Source organism: Gracilinanus agilis, chromosome 1, assembly GCF_016433145.1.
Source record: "Gracilinanus agilis isolate LMUSP501 chromosome 1, AgileGrace, whole genome shotgun sequence".
Classification (NCBI taxonomy): Eukaryota; Metazoa; Chordata; class Mammalia; order Didelphimorphia; family Didelphidae; genus Gracilinanus; species Gracilinanus agilis.
The window spans coordinates 190869625-190891876 of NC_058130.1; the positions used below are offsets into that span (position 1 = coordinate 190869625).

At 37.0% G+C, this 22252-nt stretch overlaps 1 protein-coding gene across 1 annotated transcript in view; it reads left to right on the forward strand.

Moving 5' to 3' along the window:
- The window catches only part of PIP5K1B (phosphatidylinositol-4-phosphate 5-kinase type 1 beta), a 326251-nt gene that overhangs the window by 223254 nt on the left and 80745 nt on the right, over window positions 1–22252 (forward strand). Inside the window, exons 8-12 of the mRNA XM_044659358.1 lie at window positions 7917–8128; window positions 10898–10981; window positions 11090–11138; window positions 13747–13831; window positions 21620–21775. Coding sequence (XP_044515293.1) covers window positions 7917–8128; window positions 10898–10981; window positions 11090–11138; window positions 13747–13831; window positions 21620–21775 — 586 coding nt within the window. The remainder of the gene's footprint in view (window positions 1–7916; window positions 8129–10897; window positions 10982–11089; window positions 11139–13746; window positions 13832–21619; window positions 21776–22252) is intronic.

Consider the following 22252-nt stretch of genomic DNA (forward strand, 5'->3'; position numbering starts at 1 on the left):
TACCCTTTTATCCTCACAATGATCGTGTGAGATAGGCAGGAAGAATATTATTGTAATATTCATTTTACAAGTAGAGAAGCTGAGACTCAGAGACATTGACTTCCCCAAGGGCCCACAAAACTAGTAAGTAGCAGAATCAAGACAATAATCCAATATTCTTCCTATCACAACAAGCTGTTATTGAAGTTAAACAGTTTAGTTTAATATGAGAAAGATGTTAAAGCCATTTTATAACACAGGCTAATTTGTGGATACTTAAAAGATGAACAATGAAATTAATATAATAGAATTGCTGGGATGTGTCTTTCTGCCAAAGTGTTTCTCACTACGTGAAGTGATACTGAGAGCTTTTATAGTCCTGGCATAGCTCTCATTCAGAATCATCCATGTCCTTCTCATAATCATAGCGAACATTTATATAGTAGTAGGAGGTTTACAAAGTCCTTTACTTGCATTATCTCATTTGACCTTTACAACATCTCTTTAAGGTAGATATCATTGTCATCTCCATTTTATAGATAATTCAACTAAGACTAATGGAGGTTAAGTGACTTGCCCAAAGTCATACAGCTAAGTCAATGTTTTACCCAAATCTTGCTGACTTCATGCGTAGTATTCCATCCAGGATGCCACACTGCCTCTAAAGAACTAGTCCACAGTTTGCTTTTTGATTCAGTTTATTTCTTTGAAGGAAATATTTACGAAAACAGGCAGTTTTTGTTACCTATATAACACAAGGAAGGAACAGTAATAATAATTTAAAAAGCTAGCATTTATGTAGGACTTTGGGGTTTGCAAAGCACTTTTATAAATATTATTTCATTTTTTCCCTCACAAAATTAGCCTCATTTTACAAATGAAGAACATGAGGCAAACAAAGGTAAAGTGAGTTATCCAGGATCACACAACTAGTGACTTCATACTGCCAGATTTGAATTCAAATCATCATGTCTCCAAGTCCAGTTCTCTGTCCATTGCACCACTTCACTAAAATTGTAGTATAATGTGTATTGGTCAATAGAAAATCAAAATATTCTTGATCTAGCTTTTTAGATGTAGTAATTTACAGTGTGTTCACAAGAATACCTTCCCTTTGCTATCAATCTTATTTCTGAATCAACGGAGCAAAATTAATATGTGCCCATAAGCCCAGGGCACTTAAAGAAATCAGGACATGCCTAATGGGTATCAATCACTGAAAAAAAATCTTAAAAGTTCTGACTCTTCTCTGGTGCCTTTTATTTTCTTTGGTGGAAATTTGCTGGGGCGAAGGGGAAGGGAATTCTTAGTATGTTTGCTTCTGGCACAAATCTGAGTTTTTCTTAGTGTGGTGACAGTAGGGGAGGAGAGTCATTCTGAAAGATCTGAAAGAAAGTTAATCCCATGGACTAGTGGCATCTTTGACCAGTCTGTTGAGTTGTTTTACCATCTCTATAAAGTTGCTCAGGCATAGTTTGGAGGGGACCCTGGAGTCTCGAGATCTAAACTAGGAGAATATAAGATTTAACAGGTTCTACCAAGTTAGATAGACTTTCAGGATGGCCCAAGTCATAGGATGGATGAGTTCTAGACACAGAGTATTTGTTGTCTGTGATACTGGTTTCTTAAAATAGAAAAACGTTTCAAGTTCAGAGAGTGCTTTCATTTGAGATGTGACATTCAAGTACTCCAAACAGTAAGTCCCACATTGTGTTTTCATCCATAGACATTTGTATTTGATGCTGTTGTCATTTTAGAAAACCTTATGTATGTGATGGGCAGCGAGGTGGCTCAGTGGATAAAACACTGGCCCTGAAATCAAGATGAATTGACTTCATATCCAGCTTCAGACACTTACTAGCTGTGTGGGCAAGTCATTTAAACATGTTTGCCTCAGTTTTCTCATCTGTTAAATGACCTGGACTACTCCAGTATCTCTGCCAAGAAACTCCCAAATGTTGCCACAAAGAGTCAAACATCACTGAAACTACTCAACAACATATTTGAACTTTGGTCTCTATTTGATTTTTCCTTATAGCTCTCTGAGCAGTAAATGAGTCTAATCTCTATTATGCTTCTGTCATGTTATCTTCAAGGGATACTTTACAGCTTTCTTTTTTCAAGTCAGCTCATTGCTACCCTTCATGTATGCCCTCTTACTCATTTATCATTCTGATTTAGTCAATTTATGAGGCAGACTGGTTGCTAAATCATAGATACCCTCCTAGAACTCTCTAGCAAAGAAATTGTCTCTTACCCAGCAAGCTTTCCCACCTCCTATTATAAAAGTCATCATTGTGTCCAGAGAAGTGCTTAAAGTAAAAAAACTTTGGGATTAATTGGTATCTATCAAGGAAAACTCTTGATTTTTCCATGTTATTATAGAAATATATCTTGTAGTTCCCTGGAAATCACTGATTAATTTTTTAAAGTTCACTTTCCCAAAAAGTTTCATCTTCCTTCTTTGCTGAGTTTCTTGATGCAGAAAAGTGGTGTAGGGGCTGGAACAAGACCGCAAGTGTTATGTGATTAATCAGTGGAGAAAATGGGGAGTCAAGCCTTGTCCTATGCTGCCCACATTAGCTAATCATGGGGTTTGTCTCCAAAAGAACCACATCTAACCTTTACCTGTTATCCCCCAAAGCTCCTCAACTGCAGCCCCTCTTACTTCTAGGGAAGCTTTCATTCTCTTTCCAAGCTTAGCATTTAACTCTCAGAAAGTTATAACGTAACAGAGACCTGAGCAGCTTCAACAGTAACTGTGCAATTGCAGTTGGCAGAATTTCCCGCCCCCTGACTGATCATATCCCCTAGTCCAGAAATGGCAAACATGGCACTTATGCCAAAGGTGGCATGCAGAGCACTCTCTGTGGGCACGTTGCCCCCTTTACCCCAACCAGAGTTCATTACTAGAAAGGCAGAAGGAGCTGCTCCCCTCCCCCTCTCCATTGTACCTGATGACATTTTTTCACATCCCCTGCCCCTCCGCCCAGCAGCCGAATGGGAGCACACAGTGAGTAAGGTGAATGACTCACAGGTGGCAGAGCTGGAGGGAGGGCAGAGCACTTGGTCCACTCCCCTCCCCCTCTCTACATTCAACATTCCTCATTTCACCTGCCCTTCCACCCAGCAGCCCAGAACCTCTAAAAGGTTCACCATCACTGCCCTAGTCACTTCATGGCTGCATGAGACATCTTTGAGAGTAGACTTTGCACTTTAAGGTGGTGGGCAGTAAGAAATAATATTTTCAGTGAGAGCAAAAAAAGGGAGATTTTGTATCATTAATGAGTAAAATTTTAATGTAAAATTATTTATTCCATCTTTATCTTATCCTTTAAATTTTTTTATTTTTTTTGCTAACAAAGAACATTCCATCTTTTAATGCAAGGTCTATATTGGCTGAAATAATTCACTTAGCTGTGTGCCATGGAAACCTCTTGACATTCTGTACTGATTGTTTTCTTTGTGGCTAATTATAGCACTTGTATAATAAATCATCTCTACTTTTTTGGTTGGAAAAAATCTATTTTGTGTGTTCTTTATAACATACATAATATATTAGAATAAAACAAGTATGTAACTTATAACTATACATATATTGAAGGGACATGCTCAGAAGTGCTTTATTGATGAGCATGTGACCAAAAATGTTTGGTGACCCCTGTTCTAAAGCACTAACTGATAATGAAACTAATTATTTCATAGTTTTCAGATTTAGAGCTGAAAAAAAACCTCAGACTTTTAAGTCAAAGTCCCTCATTTGACAGATAAGGAAATGAAAGCCAGAGAGGTGAAGGAATAGTAAATGTTAATGCTGCAATTTGAACATGGGTCATCTGACTCCTTAATTAACACTTTCCAGTCTATCTCAGTTAGCCTCAAAGTCCAGTGGGGGAGATAGTATTCACATGATCATGCTTTTAAAAAAAAAAACCAAACTATATACAGGATAAATTAGAGACAATTTCAGAGAAAAGGTATTTGAATTAAGGGAGATTAGGAAAAGCTTTCTGTAGAAGGTAGGATTTTAGCTGGAATTTTAAGGAAGCAAGGGGCAGCTAGGTGACATAGTGGATAGAGTATCAGACCTGGAGTCAAGAAGACTTATCTTCATGAGTTCAAATCCTCCTACTTACTAGTTCTGTGACCCTGAATAAATCACTTAGCCCTGTTTATTTCAGTTTCTTTAACTGTAAAATGAACTGGAAAAGGAAAGGGCAAACCACTCCAATATCTCTGCCAAGAACATTCCTAATGGGATCACAAAGAATCAAACATGACTGAACAACAACAAATAAGAAGAAGGCAGGAATACAGGAGGCAGAGATGAAGAAGAAGAATATTCAAGATATCAAGGACAACCAGTGAAAATACTCATGGGAGATGGAGTATCCTGTTTAAAGAACAAAAAAGAGATTGCTGTCACTGGATCAGAGAATATGTGGGAAGTCCTGAGTTCAAATGCAACCCTAGCCACTTCCTAGCTGTGTGATCCTGAGCAGATCACTTAATCTCCTAATATCTAGCTCTTAACAGCTCTTCTGTCTTGAATCTAATACACAGTATCAATTTTAAGACAGAAATAGGGTTTTTTAAAAATAATAGGAGAAGACATAAGAAGACTGGAATGGAAAGACAGGGGCAAGTTACAAAGGACTTTGTAAGAAAAAGCAACAGAAGATTTTATATTTGACCCAGAAAGTGATAGGAAGCCATTAGAATTTATTGAATAGGAGGAATAGCATGGTAATACCTGTGCTTTATGAAGATCCCTTTGACTGCTAAGGAGAGGATAAACTGAAGTACAGAAAGACAAGGCAAAAAGACCTCTCTAAGAATACCCTCATTCTTTTCAAGATCTTTAGCTGAGGTACTAATAAATAGTATATTGATGTTAGGAATATGAAAGGCGAGTAGCTCCAGGAAGAATAGGGAACATCCAGGAGTTCTAGATTGTTAATGAACTAGGGAGCCATGGGCAGCTAGGAGGCACAGTCAATAGAGCTCTGGACTTGGAAGCGAGAAGACTCATTTTCTTAAGGTCAAATCTGACCTCAGACACTTACTAGGTGTGTGACCCTGAACAAGTCCTTCAATCCTGTTTACCTTCGTTTCCCCATCTGTAAAATGAGCTGGAGAAGGAAGTAGCAAAGACTCCAATATCTTTGCCAAGAAAATTTCATATAAAGTCATGAAGAGTCAGACACAACTGAAATGACTGAACAAAAATTAGTCCTTAAATAATTGAGAATTAGCTTTAGAGCCAATGCATGACCTAAATAATATATGGCAGAAAATTAACAAGGCATTATGATGAAGGAAAGGAAGAGGGAAAGGAGGGATGAAGAGATTTGAAACTTAAAAATTGTTTTTAAAAAATGTTAAAAATTGTTTTCACATATAATTGAGCTGGGCAAGTCGCTTAATACTGGTTCTTACCACTCTTATGCTTTGGAATTAATAGGATCAATTCTAAGAAAAAAAGTAAGGATTTAAAAAAAATTCTAAACTCATCTAATTGAGAAAAAATAAAATAAAAATTCTTTAAAAAAGAAAGAAAAAAAGGCATGATGACGACTGCCTGCTCTCCTAATCAGGGATTCTATTGCTTTCTGGACTCTTCATTTCCTGAGTAGCTTTGCATAAGAAATGATAATGTAAGATATTTTAGTAGTTCATTTTAGAGGAGGTCAGCATGCATATCAGGAAACTCAAGCTCTCTCTTTTAGAGGGGGAAAATGTATTCTTTGGGACAGATCTGCAAAGAAGAGATGAGAAAATGCACCTTGATTCTTCACAGGGGTGGAAGGCAGTGAGTTATAGAACACTGTATATGCTGTGAGGCATTGTTGCTCTGTTGCTTCGTTTTGCTGCTCTGCCCTTTTTAATTTCCTTTTTTACAACCTTTGTTACAGGAGATGGCTTTCAAGGGTACAGGGCAAGTGGGGAAGGATGGTGTATTTTTAAATGAAGGAAATGCAAAAAAATATATTTTTTAAATCATCTTTAGGGTGGTTGGCCATAAAGGAATGTATTTTAGACCAGCCTACCTGGGAGGAATGATGAGTATGGAAATTTCCCACATGCACTTAGGATGCATTCATTAGAAATGATTTATGTCTGAATTCTGTTGCATAGAGTTGACCCTTATAGCTGACACTGGAAATCTTTTTACCTACCAAACATCTGTTTTATCCAGCTCCGTCTACCTTGTCCAGAACAGACTAGCTACATTTAATCCTCTCTCTTACTGACTGTTGAGAATATAATGCGGTTTTAAGCTCTAATCCTTCTTTAGGGTTACATTCTAAGGAAGGTTTGGTTGGGAGAGAAGCAAGTTTTGAGAACAAACATTGAAAACAAATGACCTTTAGACCTCTCCAGCCATTTAGACAAGTACAATATGTGAGTTGATTCTAGCAGAATTCTGATTTAAAGTGAACTTTTTCCTGACCCCACTATTGAATGGCTTCAGTCTTTGCCTTTAAGAAACAAGTGATGGGGCAGCTAAATGGCTCAGTACATTAAGAGGTAGGCCCAGAGACAGGAAGTCCTGGGTTCAAATGTGACCTCCGCCACTTCCTCACTGTGTGACCCTGGGCAAGTCATTTAACCCCCATTGCCTTGTCTTTATCACTCTTCTACCTTGGAACCAACACACAGTATTGATTCTAAGACAGAAGGTAAAGGAAGGAAGGAAGGAAGGAAGGAAGGAAGGAAAGGGAGACAGAAACAGAGAAACACAGAGAGAGAAAGAGAGACAGAGAGACAGGGAAAGAGAGAGAGAAGGGAGGCCAGCTAAGTGATACAATGGATAGAGTGCCTGACTTGGTGTTGGAAAAATTCATCTTCCCAAGTTCAAATCTGACCTCAGACACTTATTGTCTGAATTTGGTTGGGCAAGTCACTTGACCCTTTTTGCCTCAGTTCCACCTCTTTAAAATGAACTGAAGAAGGAAACGACAGGCTACTCTGGTATCTTTGCTAAGAAGATCCCAAATGGAGTCACAAAGAGTCAGACACAACTAAAATGACTCAACAACAACTACAACAAATCATCACCTCTTACAATGGTATCCTCCAAATACTTTAAATTTGCCATAAAAAAAGAAAAGAAACAAGTGAGATCCACCCACCCTTATTCATTTATTAAGCACCCACTACATTTGGGCTCAGAGGTGAGGAGACAAAGAGGTAAAAAATGGCAGATCCTACTCTTAGGCATTTTGGAAAATTTTCAGAATTTAAAGTCCAGGATCAAATGTAATTGGTTTTGCCACTAATAGTAATGCAATGATTCAGGGCAATTCTGAGAGACTTATGAGAAAGAATGCTATCCACAACTAGAGAAAGAACTGTGGGAGTAGAACTCCAGAAGAAAGCATCTGATTTATCACTTGTTTATATGGGTATCTGATTTGAGGCTTTAGTTTTAAAAGATTACACTATTACAAAAATGAATAATATGGAAATTTTAAAAAGAATTTAAAGTCTAGGACCGAGGTACATATCCTAGTTATACTTTTTAAAGGTGCGTGACTTCTGATGAGTCAATTCAGCATTCTGGGCTTCAGTCTTCTCATCTATAAAATGAAGGAGATGGACTAGTTAATCTCTAACAGGTCTCTCCCAACTCAAAATCCCTGAAATTTAATAGTAATAATTTTTGGTTTACAGAAAATTGCCAACTTGCAATTCTCATTTTTGATGGAAGAAAAGTTTATCATATGTGAATTGATGATATCTTGGTTATGTTAATATACTCTTATTTTTCCCCCATTTCTCTTTAGTTTGGCCTCTTTTCACTGACTAATTACAGCATTCTTAGACACACAGCACTTCTCTATAATTCTGGACCCCTCTGGGTTGCTGAGGAGAATCCCCTGGGGTCAAAGCTTTATGGTTCCCAAGTACATTTGACTCTTTTTTGTTCCTAGGTGTTGGAAAGTTTCAAAATAATGGACTATAGCCTTTTGCTGGGAATCCATATATTGGACCATTCACTGAAAGAAAAGGAAGGAGAAAGCTCACAGAATGTACCTGATGCTAAGCGGCCTGGCATACAGAAAGTCCTCTACTCAACAGCAATGGAATCTATCCAAGGCCCAGGGAAATCTGGAGATTGTGTGATCACTGAGAGTACTAATACGTAAGTATCAGTGTTTAAGTATTAATGCTGGAATAGTAAGAGAGTCACAGTTAGGGTTGAACGAGATCTCAGTCTATCCCATACCTGTGGGGGAAAAATCCCCACAAGACACCTAATGGAAAGTCATTCAGCCTTTGTTTTGATGATTTCCAGTGAAGGAATTTCCACCATCTCCTTCCCCTTTTGAATAGCCCCAATCATACCCAAATTTTCCTTATATCAAGCCTTATGTTTCTTCTTCACAACTTCTACCCATGTTTCCTAGCACTTCCCTCTCAGGCCATGTGAAACACATTTAATTTATTTCCCACAGAGAGGCTTTCATGTACTTAAAAACCAGAGAAACATCATACTCAGTTATTCCTCTTAGACAAGGTAGCTCAGTAGTGTTCTAAACCTGGCATCAGGAGGACCTCAATTCATATGTGGCCTCAAATTCTTACTAGCTGGATGACCATGGGCAAGTCACTTAGCCTCTGTCTGCCTCAGTTTTTTCATCTATAAAATGGGTATGATAATAGCACTTCCCTCCCAGGGTTGTTGTGAAGGTAAAATGAGATAATATTTATTTAATTCCTTTTAAATCTTAAATCATTATATAAATGCTAGTTATTATTATTGTGGCAGATTTGTTGTGTTTATATAAATAAATATTTTAAATTTACTCACCTAACTTCTAACATGGACATATCTTAGAAATAAGATTAATAAACTCATAATTATTTTCTAGTTAATAAAAGATAAGTGAGTTGTAGCTTTCCTCATTATAGTTGACAACCTTTCAATCCCATTTCATCTTTTTGTTTAGAAGAGTCCACTTTCTAAGAATTAACTCAAAGTCTTGAAGGATTTTGTTTTTCTTCTTTAATATTAATTATTCAGAGCTTCCGTTAGAGAATATCACTTGGGAATAGGAAATAATAACTTTGATTCGTTATCTATCACCTCAGTGCGTGACAGTCATTATGATTGTTTTTTAAAGCTTCTTTTCTACAGTAAGAGATTTTTGTTTGGTGGTATAAAGATGGCAGATGTAATCTGTAGCCTCCACCAGATGTGACAGTAACTTTAGTATATTTTTACATGTATAAATTGCATATTTACTAACAGAAACCAAGCCAAAGCAAAGAAATGAAATCATTTGCATATCCTCATGCACATAAATGATCTGAGAATGGGAGTTCACAATTTTAAAACTGGTTTCCTCTTGCCTTAATTGTAGTTTCTAGATTATTTGATTGTTGACCAGATCATTGGCATGTTTAGCTGTCATAGAAGAATCTTCCATATTCCAAATCATTTTTCCAGTCTTTGTACTTTTACATTTGATTCATTCGGACAAACATTTGCCAAGTGCCTACTACGTTCATAGCACTCTTAGAGAAGTGTTGAGACTGATATATAGATTTGAGAGTATTCTTTGTAGAAATGATCGTTAAACTCATGTGATATTACTAAGAAAGATGGTCTAAAGGGAGAAGAGACAGTAGGATGAGAAGGAAACCAAAAGAAGGGGGAGGGAAAAGGAGTGGTGAGGGGATGACGGAGGCAGGATATAGATGAAGATTCTGTCTGCTTTGCTGAGAAGAAGCAGTCAGACAAGTGGGAGAATGAGAAGAGATTACTGCCACAGGATACAAAGGAGGAAGTATTGTTTAGGAGAGATTGGATAGTGACTAGCCGTGTCCGAACCTGCAGACAACTTAAAGAACAGGAAGGATGAAGTGAGACAAACTCTATAAATCTAATTCACCATTCCCAGGCAACCCTTTATGATTAACTACATCATTTATGCTAAAATCAGCCTCTGTGGACTGGGGTTCTTGATTCAAGATTGTCCAAAGAGTAGCCTTAAATCTCAGTCCTTCTTTAAAAAGGGGCAGGAGGGAAACTGCATCATCTTTGTTTCTTATTACTCTAAAAAATTAGTTATAAAAATCTATTTAACAAAAACTCATTTGGGGCCTTGAATGTGTAAGACAATGTGCTTAACCCTGAATAAGCCACAAAGGTGAATATGATAGAGTCCCTCCCCTTCTACTTGCTTATAATCTCAGGGGGAAAGAAGTGAAAATGCAGATACACAAATAAATATGATCTTTAAAAAAAGAGAAAACACATAAAATAGAGTTACAGTGTACTATAAGATTTCAAAAACATGAGGAATAATTTCTAGCTAAGAGAGAGAAGATTATTTGAAGGATAAATTGTTTCCAGTGAACTTGGAAGGATAGGCAGAATTTGACCTGATAAAGATAGGATAAGAAAATGTTTTACATAGAGGGGATGATAAACAAAGGTGGGAGGATGAGCAGGATGAAGGGAGAGGGAAGAGAGGAAGAAGGGGGGGGGGGAGATAAGGAGGGGAAAGAAGAGGGGAAGAGGAGGGGAGGGACCACAACAGTGAGAACAACAAGGACAACTTGATCTATGCATTTAGGTGGATTTATCTGGAGGGGAGACTAGAAGCAGAGAAAATACCAGATTATTCAATGTGGTTACCAAATTTATTGTATTTTCAATAGATGTAGATCACCAATGACATGTGCAAAACCCAGTGGAATTGCTCATTGGCTATAGGAGGGACGTGGGAGAAGGGGAGGGAAAGAACTGAATCATGTAACCATGGAAAATATTCTTAATTAATTAATTAATTAAACTTTTTAAGAAAGAAAAAATAGTTGTAGATCACCTATTAATAATGACATTTTAAAAAACATTTTAGTCTATGATACATAATGAAATATTTTCTCCTTGTCCCATCAACAGAATGGGAGGCATTCCAGCTAAAAGCCATAAAGGAGAAAAGCTGCTTTTATTTATGGGCATTATTGATATTCTGCAATCTTATAGGTAAGAAGAGGTATTTTTTAAAACTTTTGCAATATTTCTAAAATGATCAATACGTTATTCTAAAATATCATTTCCCATGGTTTTCTTTTTTAATTTGTGCATGTTTAGGTTAATGAAGAAGTTAGAACATTCCTGGAAAGCACTTGTTTATGATGGGGTAAGCTATTTCTTCCTGAGTTGTTAAAATTTTGATTACTCTTTGCTCCCAATTGACTTTATATGACAGAAAAACGAGCCACTAGCCTCCACGGGCAGAAGACAGGAAAGCTTCTGCCAACTCAGAATGTGTAAATCACAGATTTAAGTCTGCTTAAGTCCATCCAGAAGGCAATCAAGATTGGTAAATAGACAATATTCAAATGTGGTAGGCTTGCAAACACTGATCTCTGGACCTGGCCTGATATTTGAATGACCCTTCTATCCTTCCTTCAACTAAATAATATCTAAAGAAATCATGGTCCAACTGAACATTGATGGCAAAATCAAAAAAGGAAGAAAGGACAAAAATATTTCTTTTATTTATAGACAAGAGTAGGAAAAATTGGACAGTCAAAATGAACTTCTTTCAGTCCTCAAAGCTATCCATATGTACATATGTGGGTTAACACTTAGAGGATTGTAAAATCATATATTTAGAGCTAGAAGAGATCTTAGAAGCCAGTGATTACAACACCTCTCATTTTACAGATGAGGAAACAAAAGTACATAAAGGTTAAGTGACTTGCCCAGGGTCACACAACTAAGAAGCCTGAAGCAGGTTTTAAACTCAAGTCTTCCTGACTCCCAAGGCCAGCTATGCCACCCTATGCCACTTAGCTGTCTCTTATGGAAAATATATTCCTCCTATGACAAGTTTATGGATTATCTTATATTAAAAAATGCTTTCTCCAATTATGAGTGACATAAAAGAAAAGGAAACTAATTAGGGAGAAATGAATTTTTCCTCTTCCATCTTTCTTTATCTCATATCATACTAAATGGAATTAAATTCAGAATCACTACCATTGTGATGTGACTACATTTGAACTCTAATTTATAATCTTCTAATAATTGATCAAAAAAGCTCCACATCACCTACATCCTTTACTGATATCATAGGATGACAGGATATTGGTCGAGACAGAGTGAAGACCTGGGAGTAGAAAGATCAGAGTTCTAGTTCTTCCTCTGATACTTATTGGCTCTCTGACAGTGGGCAACTCATTTCTGGACCTCATGGTACTACATGATAAGTCTAGCATCATAAATTACAGATGAATTGTCAGTCTGCATTAGTGAAGGAAATTTCCTCAAGAGTAGTTCTCAAAATTGATGAAATCACAGGTCTGAACCATTTTTTTAAGTTAGCCAAAGAATAAGGCAGCTATTTTTTAATAAGATGGTTTTAGACTCTTAGTTGAAGGAAAATCAAATATAATTGTCCTTCTCTTCTAGAAAGGATGAGTCTCTGCACCAACTTTAATAATAGTGAATTAATTATATTTTTCCTGGGAATGACATGCCACATACCTCCCCTAGAATCATTCTCAACTATCAGTTGTTTCATGCCATGCATTGTAGTTCATTTCTCATAGTTAACATTTTACTTTCTCATATCTAACAAACCTCCTTTTATGCGGAAAAAAAAGATGGTTCTTTCTTTTAAGCAAGTTCCTATATTGAGAATGATCTTGAGTCTGAAAGGGAAAATGAGGTAATATAAATTGTGGATCTGGCTCTTTTTTGCTATTATTCCTTAACTTTTTTTATTCTTTTACAATTATCATTAGTAAAGAATCTTCAAATAGCAATAGATTCATAGCATGTCAGAGCTGAAAAGAGTCTTGGATGTTGTCTGGTCACATCTCCTTATTTGAGGGATGAGAAAACTGAAGGCCAGAGAAATGAAAATCTTTTCCTAAGGACCCAAAGCTAGCTTAATGGCAGAGCTAGGATTCAAACTCCCACTACAGGACTCTTTTCGCTCTGCCACTCAGATTGTCTCAGTTTGACAAAAAAAAAAAAAAAAAAAAAATTTTAATCTGATTGTGTTGCTTCTACCACAGAAGAGCTATCCAAGCATAACTGTAAAAGAAGACACTTTAACAATAGCACATCAGAATAGAGACATGAGGCAAAGTCAACTTTCATTACAATAAAATGTTTAATCATTGACTAGGTTGACTTATGAACCCATTTTCCCTTAACTAAGATGAGTTGTATACATAGATGTAAACCCAAATAATGTCATGTAACCATGGAATTAGGATTTTTATCACATGGGTAACATATATTCCCTCCAATTTCAAATCTAGTTGTCTTCTAATTAGAAACGCCTCTCATATTGCAAACAATGCTGTGATATTAGTTTTTGTTTTTTAGTTTAATTGAGACCTCCCCAAAAGGATAATATCTACCCTATTTGTTGTTTCCATTATGAGTAATTAATAATTTCCATTAAGCAGTAGAAGACCTCATGTGCAGGGACATTTATTTTCTCTTTCTGTCCTTTGGCAGAATGTGTAGGATCTGTGTTTAAAGAAAATCCAAGTATACTGTAAACTGTTATTGGCAGTGTTTGATTTATTGCTTTCCTTAGTGTCCCAGAAAAGCCTTGTGGACAGAGACATGGGTCATGGAAAACATAGTTATCACGATTTTTCTCAAGAGTCTTCCCACATCTCAACAAACTCCTGGTTTTTATATATTGTTGTACTTAGATTGTCTTTAGAATGGAATTGAATTACCTGAGAAGTAATTCTGTGATACCTATCTTGTCTTTCCAGGACACCGTTTCAGTTCATAGACCAAGTTTTTATGCAGATAGGTTTTTAAAGTTCATGAATTCCAGAGTTTTCAAAAAAATCCAAGGTAAGCATTTTGTGGGAATTATCTTTATTAGCATTACCTTAAAAAGGCTGAAGGAGATATCTTTAGGGTTTTATGTCCTTATTATAAATGAATGAATGAATGAATGAATGAATGAGAGGAAAAAACATTTATTAAGTGCTAAACATATACCAAGCATTTTCCTAAGCTCTGAGGATGCCAGAATTTAAAGAGAAAGTTCCTGAATTCAAGGAGTTTACTGTATTTTAATAGGATAAAAGAACACAAATAGGGAAAAGGTGCCCTGAGAAAGGATTTTTGTTCTGGGAAGAGGAAAAGGGAGCTACATAGTCAGAGGCCCATTGGAAAATGACCTAGGTAGGTGGCTGGATCATTTGTGAAAAGTGGGGCATGGCCTGATGTCTGGGGCCAGCCATTCAATAACTAGTGGACTGTTACAATTTCTACATCACCCTCAGAATCTTCTGGGAGAAGCAAGACTAGTTTTAAAGATAATGTGATTTATCATATTTTAAAAGTACTTTGGACACATGTAAAACCCAGTGGAATTGCTCATTGGCTATGGGAGGAGGGTGGAAGGAGGGGAGGGAAAGAATATGAATCATGTAACCATGGAAAATTTTCCTTAATTAATCAATTTTTAAAAATAAAAAATAAATAAAAGTACTTTGGGGGCAGCTAAGTAGCACAGAAGCTAGAGCATCAGGCCCAGAGATGGGAGGTTCTGGGTTCAAATTTGGCTCCAGACACTTCCTAGCTATGTATGATCCTGGGCAAGTCACTTAACCCCATTTTCAAAGCCCTTGACTTCTGTCTTAGAATTGTTACTAGAATAGAAAACAAGAATTTAACTGGGGAAAGGGGGAGGGTGGGTTATGTACCTCATGATTTACAAAATGCTGTCCTCATGGCAAACCTGGTAATATAGGTAGTGCCAAGCATTGTTGTCCCAGTTTTCAGTTGAGGAAAGAGAGGTTCGGTTACTTTAGACCTCCCAGCCAGATAAAAGTAAAGGCTGCCTTCTCAGACTCTGATGTTTTTAGTATGAATTCATTCTCTTGATGTATTACTGATGTGAATCATGACTGTTAGTAAGAAGCCTTTTCTCTTTCATCCTTTTTTCATCCCTTTCCTTGCCTTCGCTTCCACCGTAACCAATAGAACAAACTGCCAGTCTTTCCCTTATTCTCTCATCTGGCCACTAATTGGTCTGTTTTCTTTCTACTGCCATCTCTTATTTTTCACAACTACTTCCTTATTGTCTCACTTTTTGAGAAAGTGGATATCCTGTTAGTAAATGTCTTCTGAAACCATAGAAGTTTTAGATTAGAAAATATGGGGTTGAGAATTTGCATAAATTAAGAGAGATTTTTAAGGATGAGATGATCAGGAAAGAAGTCAAATATACCACTTGTATAAGACAAATCAGAATTTGTGTTTAATAAGATAATGGGATGGAGGAAGAGTAGCAGACAATGTTAGGGGCTGGACCTCAAGATTTCATTGGTATGAGGAAGTCCCAGAGGAGGAAATTTTTCTCCCATTCCAGGTAAGATAAATACTTTCACGTTCTCTGTGGGAATAACCTTAGAAAGTTTCCTAGAGCCCTGAAAAATTAAGTGCATCAGAGACAAGACTTGTGCCCTCTCTATTGGGTCAAACTGCCTCTCAGAGAAAGCAAAGATTATTGAAATATACTCAGAAAAATAGTCAGTTTTATCTTGTTTTTAAACCCTTTCCTTCTGTCTTAGACTTGATACTAAGAATTGGATCTAAGGCAGAAGAGCAGTAAGAGCTAGGCAATCGTGCTTCTGACTTTCCCAGGGTCACATAGTTAGGAAGTGTCTGAGGCCAGATTTGAAGCCAGCACCTCCTGTTTCCAGTCCTGACTCTCTCCACTGAGCCACCTACCTAGCTTTGTTATAGTCGGGTTTTTTAAAATTCATTCAAAATCTCCATGGCCATTTCCAATGTTCTCTAATCAACTACCAAAAAAAAATAATACAAAGTTCTAGTTTTATCACCTTTTATTTTCCTTTGCCTCTGAAGAGTAGTTGGTTGTTATTGTTGTTCAGTCATGTTCAACTCTTCTCAATCCTATTTGAGGTTTTCTTCGTTAAAATACTGGAGTGGTTTGACATTTCCTTTTCTAGCTCAGATGAGGAAACTGAGACAAACCAAGTGAAGCAACTTGGCTAGCCAGGGTCACACAGCTGGTAAGTGTCTGAGGCTGAATTTGCATTCAGGAAGATGAATCTTCCTAACTCTGGGTCCAGCATTCTATCTTTTGTACCACCTAGCTTTGGGACTAATAGGTACAAGGAGAGAGTCCTTACTAGTGAGCAAAGAAATGGTCCCCAAATCAATCAGCAATATTTTATTACACACTTTCTGTCTGCTATAAGTCTTAGGGATACAAAGACAAAAGGGACACAATCCTTGACTCCAAGCAGATTACATTCTAATGGGATAGATAACGTGTGTGTGAGTGTGAGTGTGAATAAATGATGAAGACAAAATGATTACAAGGCTCTTTTGGTAGAGGGCACTAGCATCTGGCAGTAGGGGGTAAGGATGGGACAGAATTGGCGAAGGGATAGAGAGGCAGGGATCAAGGAAAATTTCCTGTAGAAAGTAAGGTGGCACTTGAGTAGTGTCTTGAAGGAAAGCAGGGATTCCAAAAGCCAGAAGTAAGAAGGAAAAGTATTCCAGGCATGAAAGATAAGCCAGGAATGCAAAAGCATGGAAACAAAGCAGAACATTTGTATAGAGAATGCAGGGTAGGCTGATGGGCAACAATAATTTATTAATCATTTTTTATATGCCTGGCACTGAGCTAAGCCCTGGGAATACAAATATAAGCCAAAAAACCAACCCCTGCCCTCAATGGGCTTATATTCTGTTACAATTAAAATTATCTCAAGAGATTGATTTTTGGGAAAGAATATAAGTTTATTGATTATATCAGGTTTATTGATTGGGCCAAAATCATAACCAATAAAGTGATATAGGTCTCCATGGCTCTCTCAAGGACCAAGGACAACCTGAACTGGGTCAGACAGCCCAATAAGAGCTCATTATTCAGTCCCTCCCTTGATCATCACAAGACATCTTTAATTAGTAATAGTTAATTAAGAGGTGATCCATCAGACCTTTAGCCCTTCCCCAGACCCACAGATAGACAGGTCAGGTAAGTCAGAAAAGGACCCTTCTGCCCTTCTTATATTAACCAAATTCTGTTAAAAAGGAAGGCATTCCTTGTGATTCCCAAGAACCAAGAAAATGCAAAAAGCAGTAGACTAGATGGTATCTCTGACCCAGATCCTAAACACAGGAATGCACGGTAATTTTCCCTACTGTATAGGAATTAATACAGTATATAAAAAATAAATTCTCACAGTTCTAATGAAAGAAACTGAGGGAGATATGCGATAGGGGATGAGGACATGCCACATGATGGCATGATATCAAAGTTCAGGAAATCAGAAGCTGTGTCAGAAAGAGAATAAAGATTGGTCAGCCTGAACCTCTATCCAAATTGAAGGTCCTAGGAAGAGCTCATCAATAGGAAGAGGAGACTAACATTGAAGAGGGATGCTCTAGGATGAGGAAGCTTCAGACACTGAGGAAAATTCTATAGTGAGACAGCAGGTAAGGCATGGAGACTTAAGTCCAGAAAGTCAGAAGCAGAGCCAGGAGAGGAACCTGAAGGAATCTATAATCTAAAAATCATATATAGCCTTTAAGTAATCAGAAGACAGGCTCTAACAGTTCATGCATTGTCACCTTAGGCAAGTCATAATTTCTCTGTGCCTCAGCTTTCTTTATCTAAAAAATGAGAATAATATTTGCAAATAATTTCAATCTTTAAGTCATATGGCTCCCAAGAGAGCAAATTCATTTAAGTGATTAGAAAAATCCCTGCCTGGAGGTACAGAGGCCAAGTTCAAATGAAAAGATGAGCAGATGTAAAACAAAAGCCAGACTGGGTTGATATCAGCAACACCAAAATCTTATAAGGATGAGATAAGCAGGAAGACCAAGTACACAAGCAAAGAATCAGATCAGGAGGTCAATTCTAGATCAGAGAGCAAAATGTCAGAGAAACTTACATTGACTACCTAGCTCAACCTGTTTCCCCAAAACTCATATTTTGAAGACAGGGTGCTGGACTTCAAGAAGATCCAAAATTAAATATAACATGTGAAACTTCCTTGCTATATGACCCAAAGCAAGTCACTTAACCTCTGTCTCCCTTAGTTTACTCATCTATAAAATTGAGTTAATAATATTACTTACATCCCAGAGTTGTGGTGAGGAAAAATGGGAAGACATCTTTGCAAACCTTAAAACACTACAAAAGCTGTTTTTATTACATTCCTGGCTTTCTATCCTGCACCAGTGTGTCAGTGAGGTCAAGGACAAGGTCTACCATGATTCCTAACTCAGCTATGCCAGTAAAAATATTAACTCATAAACATAAAACAATATATGAGTCATATTATTAGAGAAGGTAAATTGGAAGATAAGCCCTATTAACTTACAATTTACTGTAATGAGGAAGGCGAGCGGTGATCTTTAGTTGATTACAATATAGTCTATGCCCATACTGTGTATAGATCTCTACATTTTGTAATAAGACTGTTAGATAAAGACTACTTAAAAGAGACTTAAAAGCTTCCTTTTTCCCTCTATGAGCTAGAAAACTGCTCTCCTTTTTTTTCTCACCTGTGTACCCCAGAGCACTTTCCCATTTAAGCTCTTGCAAATTAATTTTTTGAAGAGACCCAATGGACAGCATAATCTGAGTCATGAGTCACATTGTCCTAAATAAAATAATTATGATTGTCAGGGTCTTCTTTGTTAAAAAAAAAACAAAAAAAAAAAACAACCCACATAAGAGTAACATAAACATTCCTTTTCTCCTCTAGGGAAATTATCATAAAATATTTAGCATTAGACAAAGTCATGTCAAAATGAAGAGTGACTACATAATAGAATGTGATCCGGCCTTGTTTCAGTAATTTCCAGAAAAGTTTTACAAGTGAATTCATAGAACTTAATGGAAGTTCACTGGGTAGTGTTTTTGAATACTTTTGTATCAGTTCATTCCTCCAAGACATTTTTGAAGTTCTATAGTATTGAGGGGACAAAGATCAGAAATGAATTATGGGAGTAACTATGTGACTCAGTGGATAAAGGACCAAGACCTGGAGACAGGAGGTCCTGGGTTTAAAATTATCCTCAGACAGTTTCTGGATGTCTGACCTTAGGCAAGTCACTTCACTCCAGTTGCCCAGCTCTTACCATTCTTCTGCTTTGGAGCCAATACTTAATATTGATTCTAAGGCAAAAGGTAAGAGTTGTGTGTGTGGTTTTTTTTTTAAAGAATTGAATTACATTCTTAAAAAGTTGACCCAGCATAGACAAAGCAGTCCATTTCTATGGGGAAGTCAATGAATGGGATAAGGAATTTCAAGTATCTTGACTTAAAGTTAAATAATATAATCATCAGTTTGGGTACTGACATGTTCTGAGAATTCCTGAGCCCTAGTTAATGTGACCAGGGTCATGAGAACTTGACATTCTTTACCATCTGAACTTACCAACCCATTAGATTAAACATTTATGGCAACAACAGTCATGAGTGCTCTACGCAAAAAAAAAAAAAAAAAAAAAAAAAAAAAAAAAAAAAAGAAAAAAAAGAAAAAAGAAAAAAAAGCAATCCTTTAAAAAGTTATGTAGAATTAAAATTTCAATCAAATCTGGAGATGATGAAATTTTATGCCCTTTGACCCAGTGATCCCATTACTGGGAATAAACCCTAAGGAAGTTGGAAATAGTTTAGGGTAAGTGGTATTAAAGAACTGGAAACAAATAGAGTGCCTCAGCTGTGTAATGGCAATACAAATTGTGGTCTATGTAGGAAACAGAATGTTATTTATTGTACCTCGAGAAATAGTGACTCTAAGGATTTCATAGAAACATGGGGAGACTTTTATGAAGAAACAGAACAGTTGCTAGAATCTGAAGAGTAGAAACAAGTATAACATAACTAAAAAAAAAACCACAAATCATTCACTAAAAGGCAGACAAACAGCACAATTACAGTGACCAGTTGTGGCCCCCAAGAGCAAATGATAACATTTCTATCCTTCTTCTGATGATTCCCTGTGTTACCTTGTTAAAAGGTACCTAGGGCATCAATTTCCTCATCTATAAAATGAGGGGGATTTGACTCGAAAAGCTCTGAGGTCCCTGGTAACCCCAGATATGAGATCTTATGGGGATGACATATGCAGTGTTTTGTATGTTCTCTCAAATTTGATCAATCAGTTTTACTAAACTGTTTTTAACTTGTTACAAGGGAATGGGAGAGGGAGAATCTACTGGGGCATGAATATGGTATAAAAAATGGTAAATTTTTTTCTGAAGATGAATGAATGCAGAGCATTTGGATATTTTAATGGCAAATGGAGGGGGCAGCTGGGTAGCTCAGTAGATTGAGAACCAGACCTAGAGACAGGAGGTCCGAGGTTCAAATCTGGCCTCAGACACTTCCCAGCTGTGTGACCCTGGGCAAGTCACTTGACCCCCAATGCTTAGCCCTTAACACTCTTCTGCCTTGGAGCCAATACACAGTATTGATTCCAAGACGGAAGGTAAGGGTTTTTAAAAATATAGCAAATGGAGGCTTTGATGAGTTCCTAAATCCTCAGCTTACCTTTCCAATCATGTTAGAAATCACCCTTCTTCATACATTCTGTATTCTAGCTATACTGTACTTCTTACTGTTCATATATGACACTACACCTCCCAGCCTTTGACCTAGCTGCTTCCCATGTCTAGACTTTATTTCCTTCCTCTTAAAATTTTTAGTTTACTTTGAGACCCAACTCAAGTGCCACCTTCTACAGGAAGCCTTTATTCTTCCCCTCTGCTACTGGTTCCTCTCTTCTCAAAAATTATCTTGTACCTATTGTATACATTCCCTCATAAGTACTTGCTTATTTCCGCAAGTAAAATGTAAATTCCTTAAGAAGAAAAATTGTTCAGCTTTTGTCTTTGTATGTCTACCTTCCAGCACAATGCCTGGCTCAAAGCAGGTAGCTAATAAGTTGATAATTATTGATTGAAGGACTGATTAATTAAATACACACTTTAGAAGAGGAACTCTTTTCACAGCTCTCAAAATCAGAGCTGAAAAAAAAAACCAACTTAAAAAGTAACTACTTGAAATGTTAACTTTTCTGAAAAATAAAAATTATTAAATGGGAAAAAAAAGTAACTACTTGAACCCCTTCGTTTTATAGAGAAGGAAACTAAGACCCAGAGAGGTTGACTATTTTATCAAGCTTATTCATGGAGCAGGGCCAACCTCTGATTCCAAAGGGCAGTTAGATAGTGCAGTGCATAGATAATACAGTGTATAGAAATGCCAGGAGTCAGAAAGCCTCATCTTCCTGAGTTCAAATCCAGCCTCAGTTCTTACTATGTGACTGTGGGCAAATCACTTGACACAATTTACCTTAGTTCCTTATCTTTAAAATGAGCTGGAGAAGGAAATGGCAAACTATTCCAGTCTTCTTTGCCAAGAAGATCCCAAAATGAGATAATGAAGAATTGGACAGGACTGAAAAAAACTGAACAGCCTCTGACTCCAAAGCCAAAACTCTGTTTTCTTGTTCACGTTCTTTTCATCATTATAACATATAAAATAAATAACCTGACTTGATACTCCCAAGAGATGACTAAAATGCTAAACAATAAAATAAATAATAGTATTTTTGTCTCCTTTTTCTCTTGCAGCTTTGAAGTCCTCACCTTCTAAGAGAAGGTGTAATTCCATTGCTGCCTTAAAGGCTACATCCCAGGAAATCGTCTCTTCTGTGAGCCAGGAATGGAAGGATGAAAAGCGTGATTTGCTTACTGAAGGGCAGAGCTATAGCAGCCTTGATGAAGAAGGTAATACAGACCAACTTCAGATCTAGTTGCTATGGAAACATGTTCATTCACACCTATAAGTTTTTAGTGTCAGGTTTTGTTGTTGTTTGTTGTTTCGATTTTCATAGATTACAGCTCATGGCATTAATCTTTGAAATCGGCCAAGTCTATGTCAAACTTGAAGCAAAGCCTACATGTCCACCAGTCCTAGTCCATTGGACTAGCCCTCCCAAATTAGAGTGCCTTTCTGTCCACCTTCTTCCCCTTTTCCCTCAACCTCACCCTCTCCAAAAATCTATACTAGCTACAAATACTCGATTTCTGATCTAATGGTTGCTTCAATAAATAAACCTTTTGGAGTCCATCAAATATTCAAATACTTAAACTTCTATGGATCCATGATCTTATGGATATGAATCCATTTTGCATGAATATCCATGGATATGCATCACTACCCACCATGCCGTCTACACAACTTTTTTTTAATGTTCTTGTTTT